The 23,331-nt window shown below is 36.0% G+C and overlaps 1 protein-coding gene across 1 annotated transcript in view; it reads right to left on the bottom strand.

Annotated features, from left to right (window-relative positions):
* Nucleotides 1-23,331, bottom strand: part of nbeab (neurobeachin b) — a 291,762-nt gene that overhangs the window by 131,581 nt on the left and 136,850 nt on the right. Inside the window, exons 30-33 of the mRNA XM_016568737.1 lie at nt 17,377-17,534; nt 15,100-15,217; nt 10,481-10,608; nt 4,935-4,996 (exon numbers count right to left, since the gene is read on the bottom strand). Of these exons, the coding sequence (XP_016424223.1) occupies nt 4,935-4,996; nt 10,481-10,608; nt 15,100-15,217; nt 17,377-17,534 (466 nt within the window). The remainder of the gene's footprint in view (nt 1-4,934; nt 4,997-10,480; nt 10,609-15,099; nt 15,218-17,376; nt 17,535-23,331) is intronic.

Below are 23,331 nucleotides of genomic sequence, written 5' to 3'. Positions count from 1 at the left end.
CTGACAAGTCACCTCCTTGCTTCACTGAAAACTTGAGTATATACTTTTTCAAAGCCAAGAACTTAATTTCACTCAAACTCCAATCATCTTTTAACCTCTGCCTCCAAATTCCAGTCACAGCTGTCAAGCACTCCTGTCAGAACTGCCTGCCAAAACGTACTCAGCTGAGAACGCAGTCATTAGCCAAAAATGTGCACCACAAAAACCGTGGGAGGAAAAAAATTGTAATTGTAGCACTTGCACTTGAGCTGTGCACCTCAGCCAGTCAGTTTTTTTCCTCCCCCAGCTTGTAACCCACAAACTTTAATGGCTCTTGAGAATTTGCAGCATCTCAATCCAACCTGTCAAGAGACAGAGGGAGCGCTTTGCTTTTATCTGCTCAGCGCTGCTCCCGACATCTGGAGGCCGTCCATCGGTAAATCTCTCCGGCTCCACGCTAGATCCTTTATGTATGTTTAAGCTGCTACACGAAACAGACCCGGCTGACCTCTGCGGCACCCGCTGCCACTTGACTGGATAGAGACACCGGCTGTCGGCGGCCGTAGATGAATAACAGCAGAGGGAGCGCTTTGCTTTTATCTGCTCAGCGCTGCTCCCGACATCTGGAGGCCGTCCATCGGTAAATCTCTCCGGCTCCACGCTAGATCCTTTATGTATGTTTAAGCTGCTACACGAAACAGACCCGGCTGACCTCTGCGGCACCCGCTGCCACTTGACTGGATAGAGACACCGGCTGTCGGCGGCCGTAGATGAATAACAGTGATTAGGAAGCATAAATAAAAAAGTGCAAGATGATTATCGCTAATTTATTCATAAAAGCGACAGTTTGCGAAACAGAGCGGGTCGTAAGGTCGCGAGTGGTGAACGTCCCGCTGTCTGGGTGCATTAGTGCGGAGATGAGAAGGGGAACGTCTCGAGGTTGTTGGACTCGCAGCAAGGACGTCTCCCGCCGCGACATGATTCGTTGTGGGATGTGCAGTGTGTTCAGATGTGCGCCAAGCATTTATTAAAGAGATAGTTCCCAAAATTGAAATCATTTTCTCACCCTCATGAGTTTAGATGTTCAAACAGCTGTTTTCTATACAATGAAAGTAAATTGTGAACACAGTGAATAAAGATTTAAATTTTAGTCAATTCCTCACACAAAGCTATTGTATGACTTTAGAAAATATAAAATATAGGACACAAGTGGTATGGATTTTTGTTTTTTATTTATTTATATATTTTTTTATGGTGGCTGGGGGGTAGCTTGACACATACTGTACATGATTCCAGATTTTCAAATAGTTGTATCTCGGCCAAATATTGTCCTATCCTAACAAACCATACATTAATGGAAAGCTTATTTATTCAGCTTTCAGATGATGGATAAATCTCAATTTCGAAAAATTGACCCTTATGACTGGTTTTGTGGTCCAGGATCTTTGAAAAGTATGTACTCAATTTTTCACTGAAGCAAGAAGGTGACTTGTCAGACAGTGCAATCATAATCATAATCACGTGTATATATATATATCATTTAAAGTTTTGGATTCTGTTTTTTTTTAAAGAAATTAATAATTTTATTCAGCAAGGATGCATTAAATTGATCAAAAGTTACAGTAATGACATTTAAATTGTCACAAAAATAAATTTCTATTTCAAGTAAGTGCTGTTCTTTTGCACTTTCCATTCATCAAAGAATTCTGGGGAAAAAATATTAAGTACCACAACTGTATTCAACAGTAATAATTAAAAGAATGTTTTTTGACCTTTGTTACAAAATACATTTCTATTTCAAATAAATTCTGTTTCTATTCATCAAAGAAAATTCTGAAGAAAAAACAAAATAAAAAAAACTAAAATTAAGCAGCACAACTGTATTCAACATCAATAATAATAAAAAAAAAATTTCTTGACTAATGCTTGTTACAAAATAAATTTCTATTTCAAATAAATGCTGTTCTTTTGAACTTTCTATTCATCAAAGAATTCTGAATGAATAAATAAACAAACAGACAAATAAATAAACATTAAGCAGCACAACTGCATAAAATTCAGCTTTCCCATCTCAGGAATAAATGACATTTTACAATACATTAAATTAGAAAACAGTTATTTTAAAATGTAATATTATTTCACAATATTACAGGGTTTTACTGTATTTTGATCTAATAAATGCTGTCTTGGATGAGCATAAGAGAGTTATTCCAAAAACATTAAAAAACCTTACCTACCCTAATTCTTTCTCTTCTTCTAATTCTCTTTTACTTCATCTCTCACTCACCCGCTCATCTAAAGAATCAAGCCTTTTGTTTTTCAAGCCCTCTGATTTGGGCAACATGTTCTAAATCAGATCCTACAGGGAGCCAGTTATGAAGGCTTTGGCTCCAAAGAGACTTTCCTACGTCTGAAAGCCGTTTTGGGCCCAGGCTCTGGTTTCATCCCCTCTTTGGACAATCGATATATCAGGCTGTTTTTACCCTGGGAGCTTCTAATGGCAAGAGCTCTTGGAGCTCTGGTAACATTATATGTCTAACAGGGGCGGAGGAAGAGAAAACCAGGAGCTTGAGTCTCAATGTGATGCTTCACTCGGCAATAAATCCAAGTGGCAACAAAGCGGGCAGACGGCATAAAACAGATACGAGCAAAAAAAAAAATTTAAACGTTCAATGCAACCAGGGAAAGGACGTCTGAAATCTTCAAAAGGAGAAGAGCAGAACAGCAGGACGCATCCTGAGCGCCACAGCGTCTGCAGGACGCCACCTTTGTCAGGACAAACTAAGAGCAAATGTACAGATCGACTCTCGAGTCGGGAGGTTAGCGGTATGGACTTCATAGAGTCAGAGGTGCCATTCAATGACTAAATGCTCCCACCCCGCCGAGCGGCTGGATTCTGAGGAAGAGATGCTGAGGTAATGGCTTCCTTATGGACTCCCGGCGCAAGAGTGATGGGCTGACAGAAGGTATGTTAAATATCTCCCGCTCTGACTACAACATCGGGACCCTGACCCCTTTGAAAGGGAAGGCTTAACAAGGGACTCCAAAGGTCAGCGAGCTGTAATATGTCACTGGGATTTAAAGGGAAGACGACTGCGCTGTGTTTACATGAGCTGGGGTTACACTACTTTCAGTCCAAGAAGGAAAAATGTGGGAAAAGGTAGGAATAATTTAACCCTATAATGCCTACTGTATTATATTTGATACACAAATGTCTAAGGCCTCTAAATTACGGTCTTTGCTGAAAAACATTTCATACACAATCTACTATTGCACATGCCTTCTGACTTCTGATTGATAATTCATATTTTTTAATAAGAACATCTTTAATGATTTTTATAAATGTAAGAAAAACGTTCATATTGTTAACATTATTTAAAAATGAAGACTTACTGGACTGAAGCAACTTAAGTTTACTCGAATATTCATCATTTTTTATAAAATTCATGTTAAAATATGAGTACCAAATATGATGTTTCAGACTTTTGAGCTTTTAATCACTATTATATATGTTTTCCCCCCTCAATAAAAACTAGAGTTTTGATCATAAAACAAATCATTTAAATATCATCAAACTTAGACATACTATTGGGAGATATAGGCCTGGTTTCACAGACAGGGCTTAGACTAAGCCAGGATTAGGCTATAGTTCAATTAGGACATTTAAGTAATTTTTTTATAAATGTGCCTTACAAAAAACATTACTGGTGTCCCTCTTGGGACAAAACAAAGGCATTGATATATTTTAAGATCAGTCAGTGCAAGTTTCTTTCAGTTGAAACAGCTCAGACTTACATTTTAGTCTGGGACTAAGCTTAAGCCTGGTCTGTGAAACCGGGGGATAGAGTTACAACTGATATTATATGCCTTTTTAATTTAAGTACCCTCTCATTGATTTACACTACAAACTATTAGAATTTCAACTAACATTTAAAGGCTGACATGCACCAAATTTTATATTTCTCGTCTCTGAATAAAACGGAGGTGTTTTCTCCTCTTAAAATACAGTATGAGCTTTATATTTTTACTATATCATATTATATGAGTTCGAAAAGCCTGATGTATCAAATATGATAATCAAAATAAAACTTTTATTTTATAACTTAAATAAATTTATAACTATTATACTTAAAGGGAAAGTTTACCCAAAAATGAAAATTACCCCATGATTTACTCACCCTCAAGCTTTTCTAGGTGTAAATGACTTTCTTCTTTCAGACGAATACAACCGGAGTTATGTTAAAAAATGTCGGCGTTATATTAAAAAAGCTTTATAATGGCAGTGAAGGGATGTTGAAATTCAATAGTCCAACAGAAGTCCAATAAAGTGCATCCATCCATCAAAGCGCAAGGAAGCAAAGTTTCCTTTGTTTATCGAAATCCTCCAACATTTTCTTTACAAATCCTTGTTTTGTACTTCTGATTCGTGGAAGCCAAATATTTAAATAAAGTATTAAATATGGATATTTTCTTACAAAAATCCATTGATTTGCTTCAGGAGGCCTTTATTAACCCCCGGAGCTGTGTGGAGCACTTTTTATGATGGATGGATGCACTTTTTTGGGCTTCAAAATCTCGACCACCATTCACTGCCATTATAAAGCTCCCATTATGAAGAGCCAGGACATATTTTAATATAACTTCAGTTGTACTCATCTGAAAGAACAAAGTCGTATACACCTAGAATGGCTTGAGGGTGAGTAAATCATGGGATAATTTTCATTTTGGGGTAAACTACTTTTAATATCAAAGGCAGAGTCTGGTTGACATACTTCACTTGAGGTTGGCTTTGAGAAATGAACGTGTTAATGAGCAGAGTCATGTTTGTGTATTGCTTTCTGTCATCCAGACAAATATTTAAGCAGCTCGTTGTGACTATTAACAATAGACAATGTATCATGCAGCTGGAAACAACATTAGAATGATAAAGAAAACATAAAAAAGAGATAACTCACCTGAGAGCATAACAACATAACTAGCTCCACTACCGAGGTGCTTGACTTCATGCACACCAGACCTAGAGAAAAGAAAGAAGTCAGAAATGAATCATTCTTCTTCACCACATTCATAAACACACACACAAAAGCAAAACAAACCTCGGAGATTGTTTGTTTTTACCTTTGCTTTGACCTATCAAAACTATGCATGTTATACATCTGCAAGGGTTAGTCAAGGGCAGGCCGTCCACATGGCCTCAGAAAAGTGTACTGAATGGTCCCAAAATGCAACCATTTAATGTCACGCAATCATCCAGGCCAGTTCTGATGAGTTATGTTTTGAAGTTGAGACTGAATGTCTCTTGTCGTCAGTGCGTTACAGCTAACAGCTCGCGGGGTCACTAATAAGGTCTCTTGAGAGGTCAGAGGTCATCTGCTGCATGCCAGTGTGAGATCAAAAGCCAAGGCCATGGTCTCCCTTGCATACTTCTCAAACTTTGCTAGAATAAGGATGCAACTGATACAGATAGAATAACATATCTTCCAAAAATGTGAGGGCAGAGATTTTAATACAGAAGTGAATATAGGCATATCTTTTTTTTCTTCATACAGGCACCATTCTCTTGCAATCAGATGATATTTCAGTAAGATATGCCGTTTTAAATGAAAAGCCTGTTGTTCATTGAACATAAAGGACAGTTGGTTAACCTCACTGATAAACAAGGTAATTGTAAATGGCATGTGCAATTATTGCCAGACATATAAGACAAACTTTCTCTCTAAAACACACACACACTCACATACGCACACCTGCATTAACATACAAACACAGCACATAGCTGATGTCCTTGTTTGCATGAGCCAGTAAAGTCAGAGAGACAGGACTCTAATGAGAGAAAGATGAGGGGGACAGAGAGAGAGAGAGAGCTCAGTATGAATGTGGTGTAATGAGACTCAATGGAAGTGATGGAAGAGTATTTATTATTGCATCATTATTACCAGTTCCCATATTTAGGGTTAGGCATTGGAACAAACGCCTAACCCTAAGAATTCAACTTTGCCATGTAACTAGTTCGGCATAAATTGTAACTTCAGTTGTGTGGGCTGTTGAGAAGATGTGTGCTGTGCAAGACGAGCTTTTGTGGTTAAAAAAGTATATACAAGTATATACATGTACAAGTATATACAGAAAGACTTGAACATCTTAAATGACAATGGGGGTGTGTAAATGATCAGGACATTTGTATTTTGGAAGTGAAGGGAAGGCTGAAACGATTAGTCAACATTTTCGACACCATCGACAATGAAAAATTGTCAACAAATATTTTTGTTGTCAAATAGTCGTTTGATCTCATGTAAGGGCCTGCAATAATGTTTTTTGACCAGTGTAGCGCTGTAGCACAAGACTGTAATTCAGCCCTCCCAGATGCAATCCAATAGAAGAAGACACGCTTATGAGACATGCAAATGAAGCCAGTAGAGCACTGTAAAAAATTACCGTGAATTTAACGGTAAAAGACTGTAAAAATGCTACAGTAAAAACCTGTTAAATGGTTAACGGTAAATTCCCCTACTATATGGTGAAAAACTGTATTGGACATTACATGTATTGGACATTAATTTTACGGTAGTATATCGTTTTTGGAAGTGAAAAAGACCGTATAATTTTCATTGAATAACCGTAAATTGACATTCCCAGAATTCCCTGCGTTACATTTCAAATTTGATGTTTTTTTGTTGAAATAACTATGTTTCTTCTTAGTTTTTTCTTATCAGTTTTGTATATTAGGGTTATGTGTTACATTTAATGTTGTTAAATGAATGTTTATTGCATTATTTTCATGTGTGTTACCATGATGGTGTTTGGTGTTTGTGTGAATGACACTGTGCACCTTCTATATATGTTATTATATAAAAGCTACTTGTGATGGGCTTTGGTTCATCATGTGACTTTCTCATCACCACCTGCATTTGGTGGTTATCAGTGTATTACAAAGGTACAAAACAGATTTCAGTGCTTCAATAGGTTGGTATATTAACATTATATCAGTTATTTGAGTTATAAATTTGAGTTATAAATTTAAGTTAAAACAGTAAAACCTAAAACGTTGCTACCGTATTTTTTACGGTAAAATTCCGGCAACCACAGCTGCCGGTTTTTTTAACGTAAATTTTACAGAATTTTTTTTACAGTGTATGTCCTGGCAACCACCCCAGAATTGTGGCAGATAATTTTGCAAGTACTCATTTTCTTCAAAAATCTAAATAGTACTAGTAAATCCCAATAATTAAATCTGTATACATACAATCTGTGGTAAAACGGTCCTATAAATTGAGCTTTACATTCAGCTCACTGAGGGCACCACTTGTCTCGTTGCCCACTTAAACATCCTTTCACCATGAATGATCGCTCCTAAACCATTCAGTCCGTGAAGTTATGACCGTAATATTTCAGAGGCCAAGAGTTCAAGTCCCAACAATCTCTCTGTCTCATTTATGAGGGCGAAGATGAGGCCGTAAACACAGCGATTCCCCACCGGGGTCCCTCTCTTCAGTCAGGTGGCAGGCCTGACCTCTGGATCATGCTGCTGGACAAACTAAATGCATTCTATTTAAACAGCAAGTCACCGCACTTTCCAGTTAAGCCTCACTGGTGTGAATGTGACATTGTCAGAGGGCCGAAGCGTCGCAGAGTTGGGCGCTCAGCTCTCACAAGAAGTGCAGTGTTCCGCCCAGGGGCCTCGCACTCAAACTCCAAGTGTCGAGAGGCTGTCCGAGGTCGAGCGGGGCATAATTGCCCCCAGTGAACGAGTGTCTGGAGGGAGGCCGGGCAGGAGCTTGACCCCTAGTGCCGGGCCGAGTGATGGATGAAGGGTAATTATGGGTAAATAGGGCGCCTTTGCACAGAGCGAACAGTATTTCAGCTGTGAGAGGTTGAGGAAGAGAGGAAGGGAAGGAGGTGGGAAAACAGACATCATTTCTTCTGGTCATGGGATGGTGTTAACATACTGGACAAATGGATGCGGGGGTAAAGAGTAATCTATGAGGAAGTCGCTGTTATGTGTTCTGGAGTGGGGTTCATTTGGGGAGGATCGCAATGGCAATGGCAATGCACAAGCACAGTCAATGGCATTTCAAGTTAGATAGCACGAGGATTGGTTGGTCAGAGGATGCCCTAAAGGGATAGTTCACCCCAAAAAAAAGAATACTATGTCATTATTAATTCACCCTCATGTCACTGCAACAAACCTGCAGAACACAAAATATATTTTAAAGAACCTTGGGTTTCAAATATCAGTGGATCCCATTGACTTGTATTGCATCCCATATGGTAAAAATATATTCTTGGCTTTATTTAAATGTAAAAAAATATATACAAATATATTACAAAATGTATTTCATTGAGCATTAAAATGTATTTCTACTCTTAAAATACATTTGGGGTAAATAAAAAGTCATTTTGGGTAAGTTACACACACATAGAATGTAAAGATATGTATTATATATATTACAAAATGAAATTAAATGAGCAAGAAATACATATTTTCTACTCTTAAAACATATTTTGGGGAAATGGCATTATTATTTATTTATGTTATGTTATATTTAGATTTTAAACATATATTATAAAATGGCCAGAAAATATGAGGAAGTAATTAAAATAAGTAACAAAATTGTAACAAAAATGTATTTATGTACAGTATATTACTAATATTTACAATCTATTGCAGCAATACATTTTTTGAGACCATATCATGAGTTTAAATCCCAGTCAATGGGTTAATCCTTTGGATAAAATAATTTCCTAATGCACAAATGTAAATGTATATTTACAATACATGCTATATATAATATGTTCTATGTTTCACAGAAAAAAAAGTCAAATAGGTTTAGAACAACATGAGGGTAAGTAAATAATGACACAATTTTCATTTTTTGGGTGAGCTATTTCTTTACATTTATTTAGGTTCTGGCAACCACCTACAACGCCCTTCAAACCACATAGCAATGGGCTAAAAACCACCCAGCACACTTTTGCAACCTCATAGCGATGCCCCAGTATCACCCCGAATTTGTTTAGGGAAATTAAATCTTACAAAACCATGGGGTCAAGGTTTGACAGGTTTAGCAAGGTCTAGTTTGCCCCTTCTGGTAGAGTCTTCAACTACAACATCTGAGAGCAAAACACTGACTCAATCGACTAGATTTCACGAGTAAGGTCATGAAATTGTCACCTTACGCCTGTTTTCAGCAGGCAACCAAAACTGTGATGCTTCCTAATGGAGACAGGATTAAGTACGACTACGAAGTTAAAGACAGAAAACTGGCTGTTATAATTCATAAAAAGCAGAGCTTGAATCCAGGGCAGAATGTGTTTCTGAGTATTTCTTTCATGAAATGGCTGCCTGAGCTGTAGACACACATATTTCTAGCGTGCCGTAATGCGGAGCTTCATTAGACGGAACAAACGGGCTTTGAGCGGTGAGGGGGACGTGCACTATGATTTGGCACTGAGGCTGAAAGGTAAAAAAGCCACAAAACAGAACCTGGAGTGTGGGTTTCCATTCAAAGAGAGGTTGCCTTGCCATGTGAGCCGAAATGCGAGAGAGAAAGCGTGTGCGAGTATGTGTGTGTGGCCCATCACAGCCAGCTAGAGAAGGGAAGTATATTCCAAAAGGTAGCTCAGATGTAGGAGAAAAAAAGAGAAAACACAACCAAATAAAATAATAAGTAAATATAAAAATAATCTTCAAAGGTTTTGGTTCTCTTATGCTCACCAAAGCTGCATTTAATTGATCAAAAATATGGTAACATTTATTAATATTGTGAAAAGTGATTACATTTTAAAATAATAGTTTTCTGTTTTAATATATTTTAAACTGTAATTTATTCATGTGATGCAAAGCTGAATTTTCTCCATTACCCCAGTCTTCAGTGTCACATAATCCTTGAGAAATTATTTTAATATGCTGATTTGGTGGGGGAAAAAAACACTATTATCCGTGTTGAAAACAGGAATACTGTTTAATATTTTTGTCAAAACTTTGATGGATTTTTGTCAGGGTTCTTTGATGAATGGAAAGTTCACAAGAACAGTATTTGAAATGGAAATCTTTTGTAACATTATGAATGTCTTTACTGCCACTTTAGATCAATTTAATGCATCCTTGCTGAATTAAAGTATTAATTTCTTTTTTAAAAACAATCTAACTGACACCAGACTTTTAAGGTGTAAAAATGACCAGACTTTTTTTTTTACTTTGTCTCTTCAACCAAATATAAATATTTAATGTACCTTTAAATTGTGTGTGTCTATACATACATATACACACAGTACATGTCCACACACATACACACAATTTAAAAAGTACATTATTCAGGTAAGAAACATAAAATCAGTTAAATGTATCTAAAGGTTTGTAACAGTATGCACACAACATTATAAAACAAACTTGTGCATGGTTACAACCTACACCCTCCTGTACCAGCATGCCCATGTAATACACAAGTATGTGCAAAAGAGAAACAGATGGAGAGAGAGGGGGGAAATTTTGCATCAGTACCTTCAATGAGCAACTCCTGACCATGACTGCCCAGCAGTGAGCGAGAGAGGAAAGGTGCAAAGTCCACAAAGATCTCCCTCAGTAATGGGGCCACCTTCTCCAGAGCTCGCTCCAGTTTAGTGGTGATACTGTGTGTAGACAAAGTAAATGCATTATAGAAGCTGGCAAAAAATATTTTGGTTCATTTCAAAACCATGAACTGTTACCATGAAATGTTACTTAACCAGTAATATGGCACACTAATACACCAAACCAATGCCTAATAACCAGCTGCAGATTGAACATCCTGGGCTCCGACAACAAACACACAAACAAGTACAACGCCAGCTCGCAGAAAAGAAAGAGAACTACATGTTCCCAACAGGAGTCCAACCCCACTAGAAAACAAGCATGTTAGTGGTTCTGGAAAACACACTGGAAGCTGTTCTTGCTTATGGCATTGGCCAGCTCCAGTACAGCCTGGGTTCCTGACAATAAGCGAAATAAATTGAGCGAAACCTTACACAAGCACCAAAACAGAGAAGCTGTGGTACAAAGACCAAACTTTACTGTTAATTTTTACTGTAATTTTTCAAGAGGCACTAATGCCAAATGAAAGCTAACTTGTTAGAATGAATACATTTTTTTGTTGGAATTGTGAAAAAGTACAAAACTTATACGGTATTAAGTTATTAAATAAAGTTAAATAAAGATCAGACCTCATTTTATGAGTAATCTGTGCAGAAATGTAGGTATTTTCAAAAACAAATTTGTCCCTATATATAAGGGCCCAATTTAATATTTGTCTACAAAACTAATTTTAAGAATTTAAGCACTTAGCTTTTTTTTTGTTTTGTTTTATTTTTAGATATTTTCAATCAAAATGGTTTTAAATCAAAAGGTTATTCAGGTATGATGCATAAAATCAGTCAAATGTGTCTAAAGGTTTGTAACAGTATGTATTGCATACACTAGTATTCATACTTTTTTGTTAGAATTTGCAATAAAAAAAAACGGTATTAAGTTATTAAATAAAGTTAAATAAAGATCAGACCTCATTTTATGAGTAATCTGTGCAGAAATGTAGGTATTTTCAAAAACAAATTTGTCCCTATATATAAGGGCCCAATTTAATATTTGTCTACAAAACTAATTTTAAGAATTTAAGCACTTAGCTTTTTTTTTGTTTTGTTTTATTTTTAGATATTTTCAATCAAAATGGTTTTAAATCAAAAGGTTATTCAGGTATGATGCATAAAATCAGTCAAATGTGTCTAAAGGTTTGTAACAGTATGTATTGCATACACTAGTATTCAACAGTCCATTATTTGTTATATATTGATTCAAACTCAATTTTACACATATAAAATACAAGTAGCTACCAGTACTTTCAGTACCAGCATATTTAGGTAGCACTTTTTGGTAACACTTTATTTTAAGGTGTCCTTGTTACACGTTACATGTACTTACTATTATAATAACAACAGTAAATTATGCATAATTACATGCAAGTAACCCTAAGCCAAACCCTAACCATATAGTATAGTTAATTAATATTACTCAGTACTTAAATTATTATATTATAGTATTATTACACTGTACCAAGGACACAATATAAAGAGTAAACTTTTTTTTACAGTCCTGTTCTACATGTACATATTTTGTACGTATTATAACATTTAAAGTAACTGTATAATAACTAGGTACTGATGCTGAACCCCTAAACCTAACCTTAACCAGTGTACTACCAGTACCTTTTGATAAGTACACTGTAAGTACATGTACTGTAAAATAAAGTGTAACCCATATTTACTATATTAGCATTAAAAAATATCGAGCAAAGCCAGTGTTTTTGGGCTTGGTTACCACAATAATAGCTTAAAACTGAGATACTGGGCAAAACTCCTAGGGATTTTGTTGTATAAGCATGCAAATTTCCTCGGGTTTGCTTGTCTTGGTTGCAAATCTGATGGAAATTAGATCTTAAGCTTTGAAAATACTGCGTTTCCTTTTTGGTGTGCTTATTGTGAAAAATTCAACACTAACGGCTATTGTGTGTCATGAAAGTAAGTGTGGAAAATAAGTGGGAAAACAAAATCAAGAAAAACTAATGAGACACATGCAGGCAGTGACAGCGAAACCCATCTCTTGTCTCTCGGAGTGCGGGTTAGGCATCACAGCCTCTGTATCCAGACAGTTTCATCATTGACTTCACAATCCCAGTAAGTGCTGTCGGTTACTGCTGCCATGGCAACTGATTTGCGATTCCTGGCGTAGCAGAGGAGCCACAAAGAGTGTGTATATGTGTGTGTGTGAGGTGTAGAGGCCCCCGGAGAGCACGAGAGAGAGAGCCGCACGCGCACACACTCGCTTTCTCCTGTGTAGTCAGACGGTGGCGTGTCTGTGAGATGTCTGTCACAAAGCATTAGACGAGGTGAAAGGATGGAGCCAAGGTCAGCACGGTTTCCACACACTCCCCAAAACACCTACGCACACTGATTTCTCTGCATTAGCGCTCGCACAGCCCCGTCTGACAGCTCAAACACCCGCGGTGGCCAGTGAGAGAGTGGACAGGCGATATGTAAGGTGTGGGGTGTCTTGGTTGTCGCAACCACAACAATATAAAAAAGTAAAATGATTGTCGCCCATTGCCCTAAACAAAGGACAGACACAATGTCTGTAAACATGAAAAAACAAGGCTGAGTTCTGACCCCCTCTTGTGGCAGTGATAATAAAAACTCATGGCTGGGTGAACAAACACAAACGCTCTGATGAGGTGCAGACAGAGGAAATACTTCCCACTCACTGACAAGCTCAAATAAAGCAATACGCCATTTAAGGGTGTGTTTTATCATATTAAAAGGGTATTGTGAGAAATAATATACACTGATTTCTGAAGGACCATGTGACACTGAAGACTGGAGTAACGGCTGCTGAAAATTCAGCTATGCCATCATAGGAATAAATTACATTTTAAAATATTAAAAATAGAAAACAATCATATTTCATCAAATACATGCAGCCTTAGTGAGCATTAGAGACTTTTCAAAACCATTTAAAAATGTGTAATTATTCTAAAGGAATAATCACTATAATAATTTCATATTATTGCTATTTTTAAATGGTGGCTACAGTATTATAAGACACTAACGTTCAATAAAAAATTAAATGCATTATTAATAATTTAACAATTAATCTGCCAGGAAATACGGACTTCAGTGACGGTAGATGTTATGTTTAATTTTATGCAAATGAAGCTGTGAGGAACTGACATATAAGTGCTAATGAGTTGCACTATTATGTACCTTTGTGTCAATTATTCAGCCAGCAAAACACGAAAAATCATCTTTCCAGTGCAAACAAAATTTGACATTTGGCGTTAAAAAACTACTGTCAGGATTTGCTAAAAACACACAGTGGGAAATTAGTGCTGAAAAGGTGCAGACAGTTATTTTTGTGACTCACCTTATTGAATATACATTTGTAGGTGTTTCCGTTTCGATCAGTAAATTTATGGGAGGAGAGTATTTAAATGAATCACGCAATGTGATTTACTAAGATTTGCGCTCGTCACTTCACTGGTATTTGTGGCATTATTTAACACCCAAAAGAAGCATGTCTTAAAGCAGGCGGTAATTTGCGCTGGTCATTATGGAAATGAGAAGTTGCGTCTGTGTTCTTTAATGTGCACCTAAATAAATAAAGTAAAGCACCTAAGTAAATCATTTGCCCTATATAGTAAATCCGGCCCTTAGATGGTAACACTTTACAATAAAGTTCAATCTGTTAACATTAGTTAACTACATTAGTTAACTAAAGCATTCTAATGCATTTATTAATCTTAGTTAATGCTGATTCCAACATTTACTAATACATTATTAAAATGAAAAGTTGTAGCTATTAATATAGTTAATGGACCTGAGCTAACATGAACTAACAATAAACAGTTTTATTGTTATTAACTAACGTTAACAAAGATTAATAGCCTAAATACTGTACTAAATGTACTGTTCATTGTTTGTTAATGTTAGTTAATGCATTAAATATAGTTAACAAATGCCACCTTATTGTAAAGTGTTACCAGGTTAAGATTTGAAAATCATGACAATTTGGTTAATTGACAGGGATACAACAGCAATTATTAAGTCTCTTAATCAAAAATACATCACATAATATATATATATATATATATACAGTATATATTATGTGATGTATTTTTGATACATATACACACACACTTATTGTTTTTTAAGTTTCTTATGCTCACCCAGGCTGCATTTATTCGATCAAAAATACATAACAAATATAACAAACAAATAAATAAACATCAAAAATAGGGGAAATTATAATGCACAATTAAATATTCATTATTGGTCAATGTATAATCAGTTTCTAAAAAATAAAAATAAACAAATAGTAAAAATAAATAATATTGTGCATCCCTAAGCTTAAAACAGAATAGCCCATCCTCACAGCCTTATTTTCATAAAATAACACATAAAGTTACATAAGGTGTGATATTTCGCAACATCTTCAAACACAGCTCATCCAACCATCCCATTTCAAAATAAACATCAAGCTGAATGTCTACCCAGCTGTCTGTCTTAGACCTCAACACACATTCTGGGACTCTGAATCACCTCATGTTCTCCATGGTGTCCTCAGGCATGGGGGCCACAGTCTGAACCGCAGGCAGATTCTTGCTGGTGGCTCCATTCACAAAGCTGGAGGAAGAGGAAGTGGATGCATCTGTGGCTCCTGTGACACAACAAGAAATCACAGGTTAGAAAAATCGACTAAATTAAGACTAAATGAAGTTTTCGGTTTAAAAGCTGACTTTAGAGGAAAATATAAATAAATTCAATTTTTTTTAATAAATATTTCTAAATAAATAAACATTTCTCTCACACCTTCTTAGTCATTGAAAACAACTCACGGTGCAGTTTTTCACTTTACATCCCCACCAACTGTCAACTAAACCTTCAGTTGCACTAAAATCAAATACTCTTTCTGGTTTTTCATCATGTAACAACATAACTACAGAGGCACAGACTCTGAGAAACATCCCCATTACTCTGGCCTCCCCCTGAGAAAGTGAAGCACCATCTTACATTCCTCTTATTTCTCTCTCTGTCAATGCCACAGTGTCCACAGTGCCCTGTGCAGCAGGGAGCTTCTGATAGATACATCACAGCAATGGACTGTCATCCGATGAAACCACAAGCTGTCACAGGACATCTGAGGATGGGAAATCTATTACGCAGCCATCAATCGCAGTGTCAGAGATGAGTGTACACCCATAAGCAAATACACCAAGATGGGGAGAAACGTCAAGAGGGACATTCTGATGGATTTCGCTGGAAGCGCAGCTTGGCCTGATTCAACCTCAATCCAAATCAACGTCCCTTGTGCATTCTAAGCAGATCTCAATGAGGTCTATGATGGACAAAGGGAACTAAAAGCCTCTCTTAAGGAAAATGTAATACATTATTCTGTTCGCAAAATATACTGTATTGTGGGGTCAGTATGTTTTTTTTTTGTCTTTTATTAGGCAAGGACACATTAAACTGGTCAAAAGTGAAAATAAAGGCGTTTATAATGTTACATAAGATTCCTATTTCAAATAAATGCTATTCTTTTGAACTTCCTATTCATCAAAGAATCTAGAAAAAAATGTATCACGGTTTCCACAAAAATATTAAACAACAGCGGCTTTCAACATTGATAATAATAGTAAACACTAATAATTATAAAATAAATATTAATATGAATAACAATAAGGTTTTTGAGCACCAAATCAACATATTAAAATGATTTCTGAAGGATCATGTGACACTGAAGCTTGGAGTAATGGCTGCTGAAAATTCAGCTTTTTATCACAGAAATAAATAACATTTTTAAATATATCAAAATAGAAAAACATTATTTTAAATTGTAATAATATTTCACAATTTTACAGTTTTTTTATTAAATGAATGGAAGGTATTATATAAAGGTATATTATGATTTCTGTGTGTGTAAAAAATATTTAAACATTTTTTAAAATATAAATCTGTAATATTTAAATATACATTTTGCAGGTTTAGATTACATCAGGGTTTTTGTCGTTGCATGCAATGACCTTTGCAATGAATTTTGTAGTACATAGCGACAAACATAGGGAAGTAAAAGTCCTATTTTACCTCGGGTGTCCTTATTGAACCATAAATATAATATCACAAAAAGTACTATAAGCAGTTTGCTTAAACTGGTCCTTCGAAGCTGAGGTACCAAAAATTGGCTTTCAATTCCCAATACACTGAAAACAATGAAATAAACAAATGGGGAGAATTTCTATTCCAGATATTTTCAATGAATCCCACAGAATCAAATATTATGTTTCCAGGCCTGAATGTCCTGCCTAGAGCAATAAACACATACCACACTTACACACACGATAAGGTATAGGCCTATATAACAGCTCCAGTCTCAAGAGCAAAATCTATAGTGTTCATAGTGTGCACCCTGAGGGGGACGCTTGAAATGTAACTTCCTTATAGTCTCCATGTGGCTGCATAACAACCTTGAAATTTCACACAGATCCTATTTTCACATCTAGTGTGAGAAAGCGATATATAGTGAGGGGGGCCCTCTAGTGGACAAACCGCTCGATGCCACCAAATCTAATTTCCTGAGTTTGAGCAATTTTAGCAATGACATCTTTAATTATTCTAGGAATAGCAGAGCAGAGCGTGCATTTCAGTGGAAATTCACTTAAGCACTAGCACATTCAAATTAACGACACAGAGAGCGGTTGTGACCATTATATCTACTTTTAGGGAGAAAGTCTGTCCTTATAAAGTTCCCATAATTAACAACATTCCAGAAGAGGTTAGGTAAGGTTGTATCGAGACATGATAAGTCGGAGTAATGCTTACCTGTAGTGTTGATCATACTCTTGGGCGTAGCAGACGAAGCAGCAGCAGCGAAGATGTTTGGGGTGCTAGCAGAGGTCAGGGTGCTGCTGGAGCCAGAACTGCCCACCGTGTTCACTGTCAGGCCCGAGAGAGGCTTCTTGGCCTGTACCACCACACTCCTGCGAGAGAGAGTTCACAATCTTTTACTAAATGTACCTTGGATTTGATGCAGCTGGCAAACTGTTCTTGTAACCTGGCAAGGCGGATGTGTAAACATAAGACCAAACAGCTAGGATTTTACCAAGCACTTCCCGGAAGGGACGGCAAGTGAACCACAAAAGCTTCCAGATTCAGCATAAGCAAAAATAAACAAATCTAACAAAGCAAAATAAAACAATAAATACACATGATTGCTTGTGAAATCAGTTGATTAAGCTGCAGGGAGACTGACGGCTCTGTTCCACGGTCCAGTCAGGCTGGATGAAAGTGGATGGATTGAACGGTCGCAGTGGCAAGGGAAAGACCAGCAGGCAAAGTAAACATCCTGCTCTCTTGCCTTGTGACTGTACAGAATGAGAGCTCAGGACAAACAAACAGTAAAATCAAAAGCAGTGACTGCTGGGTTTTGGGTGTGTTTCTCTTTTCTGCTGTTTGTCCACTGCTGTGACTCGACGTAATGTCAAACTTGGAGCGAAATTCATCAGGAGATACTTTCCAGGTGCGCTGCAGAAATTTGGTGTTGATATAGCAGTGCAATTTTGAGGTTCTCACCTTAGAAAACCTTATGTGTTATTCATACTATGCAGTACATTTTCACTGCCCCATTATATCACACTATATTGGATTACATATTAATATTAAATATTAAATTATAAAAATATTAAATAAACATTTTTTATATATCATTTATTGTTTTACATAAATATTACTTAGCTTTAATCACTGTGTAACAAATGAACAGAAGCCAATTTTAAATGGTTTTAGTACTGTCGTAAATAAAATGCATAATTAGGAGATATTAATAATACATTTGATTAAATAATGAAATAAATCTTGTTATATCATAGTAGTTAACTTCTGTCAATCATAAAATCAAACATGAATTAACAAATGCCCATTTTAAATAATCTCAGTAAATCAATCAATCAGTCAATCTATCTATCTATCTATCTATCTAACAGTTTTTTTCCCACTTTATTCATTTGTTTATTTATTTATATTCACATAAACTTGCGAGGCAAGTGACAATTCTGTGGGAAAAAATGGCAATGAATCTAATAAATTCTGTAAAGTTTTGTGGTATTAAATGGTTTGCATCACTACAAAACATTCTATTCCATTAGATAAAGTTTAAAAAGGGGGAAAAAAACAAGAATTAAATAAAGGATAAAAGGGTAGGATAAAAACAAAAAGATGGATGAAAAATGAAAATATCAATAAACAAAAATATCAGAAAACAAAACATCACAAGGCAACACCCTCATCTAAGTGGGTGTTTATTTCCATCTTGTTCTGTTTTTTAACCTTTATAATCATGGTCAAATGAATTTAAGTGCTTGAACAAGACAAGATCATATGTCTGAAAGTGTAGAACATCATTTATAAAAATACTTAAACATATAAGTATATTCATTTTTAAAATAAATGTACAGGAAGTACTTCAAAATAGTACTGAATAACAGGAATAAGCCTCCTGTTGCAGGAAAAAACAGGCCACAAACGCAATACCAGCAATCATCTTGTCATCCTTCTTCGACCATCTCTGGAAAGCTAATTAAAGAAACGGTCTGTAAATATAGCTAAACAAATTAAACCATTAAAAAAGGGCCTAAATATACTAATCAACTTAATTATGCCTTCAAGAAATTATACTTAGCTTTTATTTTCCAGGTTATTTATAGATGTAGAAAGAAATCACATGGTTTCCAGAGGCAACAGTCTAACGAGCTGAAAATAGCGCTGGAGACGAGCAGGATCACGAGTTTGCATTCAACTCTTGACCTTGCCGATAATCTCCTGCATGTCTTCACAGACATTCTGGAGCTTCGCAGATATTCACGGAAAACCACCTTAGCCTGATAACAAAGAGCAGGAGAGGATTAGTTTGATATTATACACAAGACAGAGTCAAGTGCTTTGGAGGATGGAATGATATTTTGTTGGGGTTTATATCGGTCTGGTTTCTTTATCACGACTTGACGTGGTTCGAGATGCTGGCCGATACAGAGATCTGCATGTTTTGGGTGATGTAGCGCAGGGCTGGTTCTAATGTCACCTGCTAAGCCTCCTGATGCTGCACAATGTGACCTCGGACACTGTTCAGAGAGAGGATGGAGCCATTAGAGCACTTGTCTGGGAGACTGCCACTCGTCCCCACGGCACGCTCTCTTTAACACGCTGGCGTGACAGGAAGCAAAAACATTCTGTGACACGTGCTTCCCCTAGAGCACTACAAACAGAGAATAACAGACCCTTAAAATCATGCATGTGTGCCATTGTCTTTATGAGCTATGAGGAGTTATTCTAGTATATGCAAATACATAAGTTACAGTTTAAAAATCTGAGGTCTGTAAGAATTTTTAAAAGAAAAAGAGAGAGAAAGAAAGAAAAACGGTAATATATTGTAAAATATTATTACAAATAATGAAAAAAAAACTCTATTTTAATGTATTTTTATTCCTGTGACAGCAAAACAGCCATTACTTCAGTTTTCAGTGTCACATGATCCTTCAGAAATCATTCTAATATGCTGATTTGGCATTTAAGAAACATTTATTATTATCAAAGTTGAAAACGTGCTTAATGTTTTTGTGGAAAATGTTTGAGACATTTTAATCAGGATTCAATGATAATTAGAAAGTTTAAAACAACAGCATTAATTTGAAATTTAAATCTGCTGTAACATTATAAACGTTTTTACTGCACTTTTGTCTATTATTTATTTTGTCTATTATTCTATTATTTAAAAAAAATAAAAAAAAATAAAACATAAATAAATAAATAAAACATAAATAAATAAAACATAAATAAAAAAATCATAATAAACAAACAAATAATAAATAAATAACCTTACTGACCCCCAAACTTTTGGTTTTGTCAGTGTAAAAGTAGTGGTTTTGGAATACAAATTAAAACTCCTTGGCCTCACATGTACACACAGAAATTACATTCAAAATCATATTTAGTGCACTTTACACTGAAGAACAGAGTAGTATAACCGAACATACAGCTAACAAGTTGTATGGACTGCTTTTATGGGATTTTTTTTTTTTTTTTGTGAAGCTTGATGCTCAGTAAAATATATGTTTATTTATGGAAAATAGCAGCCAGGACATGCTGTACAAATAACTCCATTTGTGAACCCCAGCAGACAAAATAGTGTGGAACTACATCAATAAATAAATAGTAAACAGTCCCTGTTGTATTTAATTGTTTTGTGGAAACAACATTCAAAAGCACTTCATATGAATAATTACTACTAAAAATTATTTGTAATTGAATTCATATTAAATAAACATATCAGTAATGTGTGTAACATGGACATTCCAATGTTACTGTAGAGTCAACACCAAACTATGAGTCAAATATTAATCCTGAACCTCAGTTTGAACAGTTTCGAGCAAAAAGATTTGCAACGCAATGCTTTTCTACAGTATTTATTACTCATAACATGTCAGCTTCTTTATATATTTGACAAGTAGAGTTGATAGTATTAGACTGATAAACAAGCTTCTAATAAAATATGAACACTCCTCATGAATTATTCATTGGTCAGGAGCTTGTGAATGATGTATGAATTATCCCGTGCATATTTTATTAATAGGATTTTTTAAATTGACTTCATTTGAATAAAGCACGGATTAATCTTGGGTAGACTATGAATAAGGCAAATTGTTTATGTTTTATTTGAAATGGCTATTAGGATTACAAACAGTCTTACCACATAAATGAACATCAATAATAACAATAAATAATGTGTTGGTCTCATATAATGGCAAACTTTTGTTGTATCACTCGGTTTACTAGCATACCATCCATTGGCACTGATACGGACTGATGTTAATGTATTAAAGTGCTTCTCTTTGGTTTAAATTGACTAAAGCAAGTTCTTCATGGTGGCGGCCCCATCTGCAAACACAGCTTCCTGGTTATTCAATACTAATTGAAAAAAATTCACCTTTGGAAAGTCCCAGAAAGACTGTGATGGGCGAGTCGTCCTGATCTCTCCTGTGTTTGAGGCTTTTTTTTTATGTTGTCACTCCCAATCTATTGAGCTTCTGACAGACAATCCAAGAAGCCTGTCCATGTCTGGCAGCTCATTTGGTGACAGGTGGCAAACAATTAGACACAGCAATTTCAAGGCCGGCAGATGACATTAAAGCATGAGGGAGTGAGTGGTACGACCCGGCGTCTGCGGACGGCCTGTGTGAAAGCATTTAAAAAACAATACACTCTGCCATGGCAACTCATTTCTGCCTGCCAGCCTCTATTAGGGTGCTGAGGGGTGAGGACGACAGGAGGGGAGCTAGGGGCGCTTCTGTTTAATCTGTCATCAACGCCCTGGAGACCCTCCCTAACACTCACAAACACATCTACACACACCTTTACTAGTCAGCAGGCCCACCTCATCTGTGGCGGTTGCATGCATTACTACGGATCCATTGTTCCTGTGACTCAATATCTAAGCAGGGAGAAGCACATTATTTTAAGGGAGTTAAGGGATAGTCCCCAAAATGAAAATGACTAATTATTTACTCATCCTCCACTTGTTCCAAACCTGTATGAGTTTCTTTTTTTCTGTTGAACACAAAAGATTATATTTTGAAGAATGTTGGTAACGAAACAGTTGACGGTAGCCATTGACTTCCATAGTATTTTTTTTTTCTCCATACTATGGAAGTCAATGGCTACCTCCAATATTTGGGTTACCAATATTCTTCGAAATATCATCTTTTGTGCTTCAGCATAAAGTCAGGCACACATTGTAACTTAATCTGGCAAAAAAAAAAACTGCTTAGATATCTAGCGGATATATATCTCTCTAGAAAAATACTGACAGGTAATTAACACAATAAGAGACCAACATGCAACAAAAATATTTATGTAAAGTGTGTAGCACACATACAGTCAGGTCCATATATATTTGGACACCGACACAATTTTCATAATTTCGGCTCTGTATGCCACCAGAATAGAACTAAAATGAAACAATCAAGATGAAATTGCAGACTTTAAGCTTTAATTCAAGGGGTTGAGCAAAAATATAACATAAAATATTTAGGAATTACAACCATTTTTACACACAGTCCCCCATTTTCAGGGGCTCAAATGTAATTGGACAAATAAAAATAATAATAAATAAAATGTTCATTTTTAATATTTTTTGAGAATCCTTTGCAGGCAATGACTGCCTTAAGTCTGGAACTCATGGACATCACCAGAGACTGGGTTTCCTCCTTTGTGATGCTTTGCCAGGCCTTTACTGCAGCTGACTTCAGTTGTTGTTTGTTTGTGGGTCTTTCTGCCTTTAGTTTTGACTTCAGCAAGTGAAATGCTTGCTCAATCAGGTTGAGATCAGGAGATTGACTTGGCCATTGCAGAATATTCCCCTTTTTTACCTTCAAAAACTCTTGGGTTGCTTTTGCTGTATGTTTTGGGTTATTGTCCATTTGTACTATAAAGCGCCGTCTAGGGCTGGGCGATATAGCTAAAAAATATATCAAAGATATATGTTTCATATCGTTCGGTATCGATAATCATTGACATTTTTTATAACCTTTTTTTAGCAGCATCATATGACCCCTTTAAGGAAACTTTTGACTTGTTTCTCGAGGCCACAGGAGGGTGCAATGAGCAAAATAATGCAGCGAATTAATTGTCAATTCAAATAACTGTAATAAAACGTATAAAAACTATAAAAATGTGCATAACGTCTAAATTAACATATATAAATCAAATATAATTTTGTAAACTGCA

The sequence above is a fragment of the Sinocyclocheilus rhinocerous genome, unplaced genomic scaffold (assembly GCF_001515625.1).
Source record: "Sinocyclocheilus rhinocerous isolate Xijiao unplaced genomic scaffold, SAMN03320098_v1.1 scaffold1965, whole genome shotgun sequence".
In the NCBI taxonomy this organism is placed as follows: domain Eukaryota; kingdom Metazoa; phylum Chordata; class Actinopteri; order Cypriniformes; family Cyprinidae; genus Sinocyclocheilus; species Sinocyclocheilus rhinocerous.
Note: the sequence above shows the minus strand (reverse complement) of the source record. Positions and strands in the feature narration are given on the sequence as shown.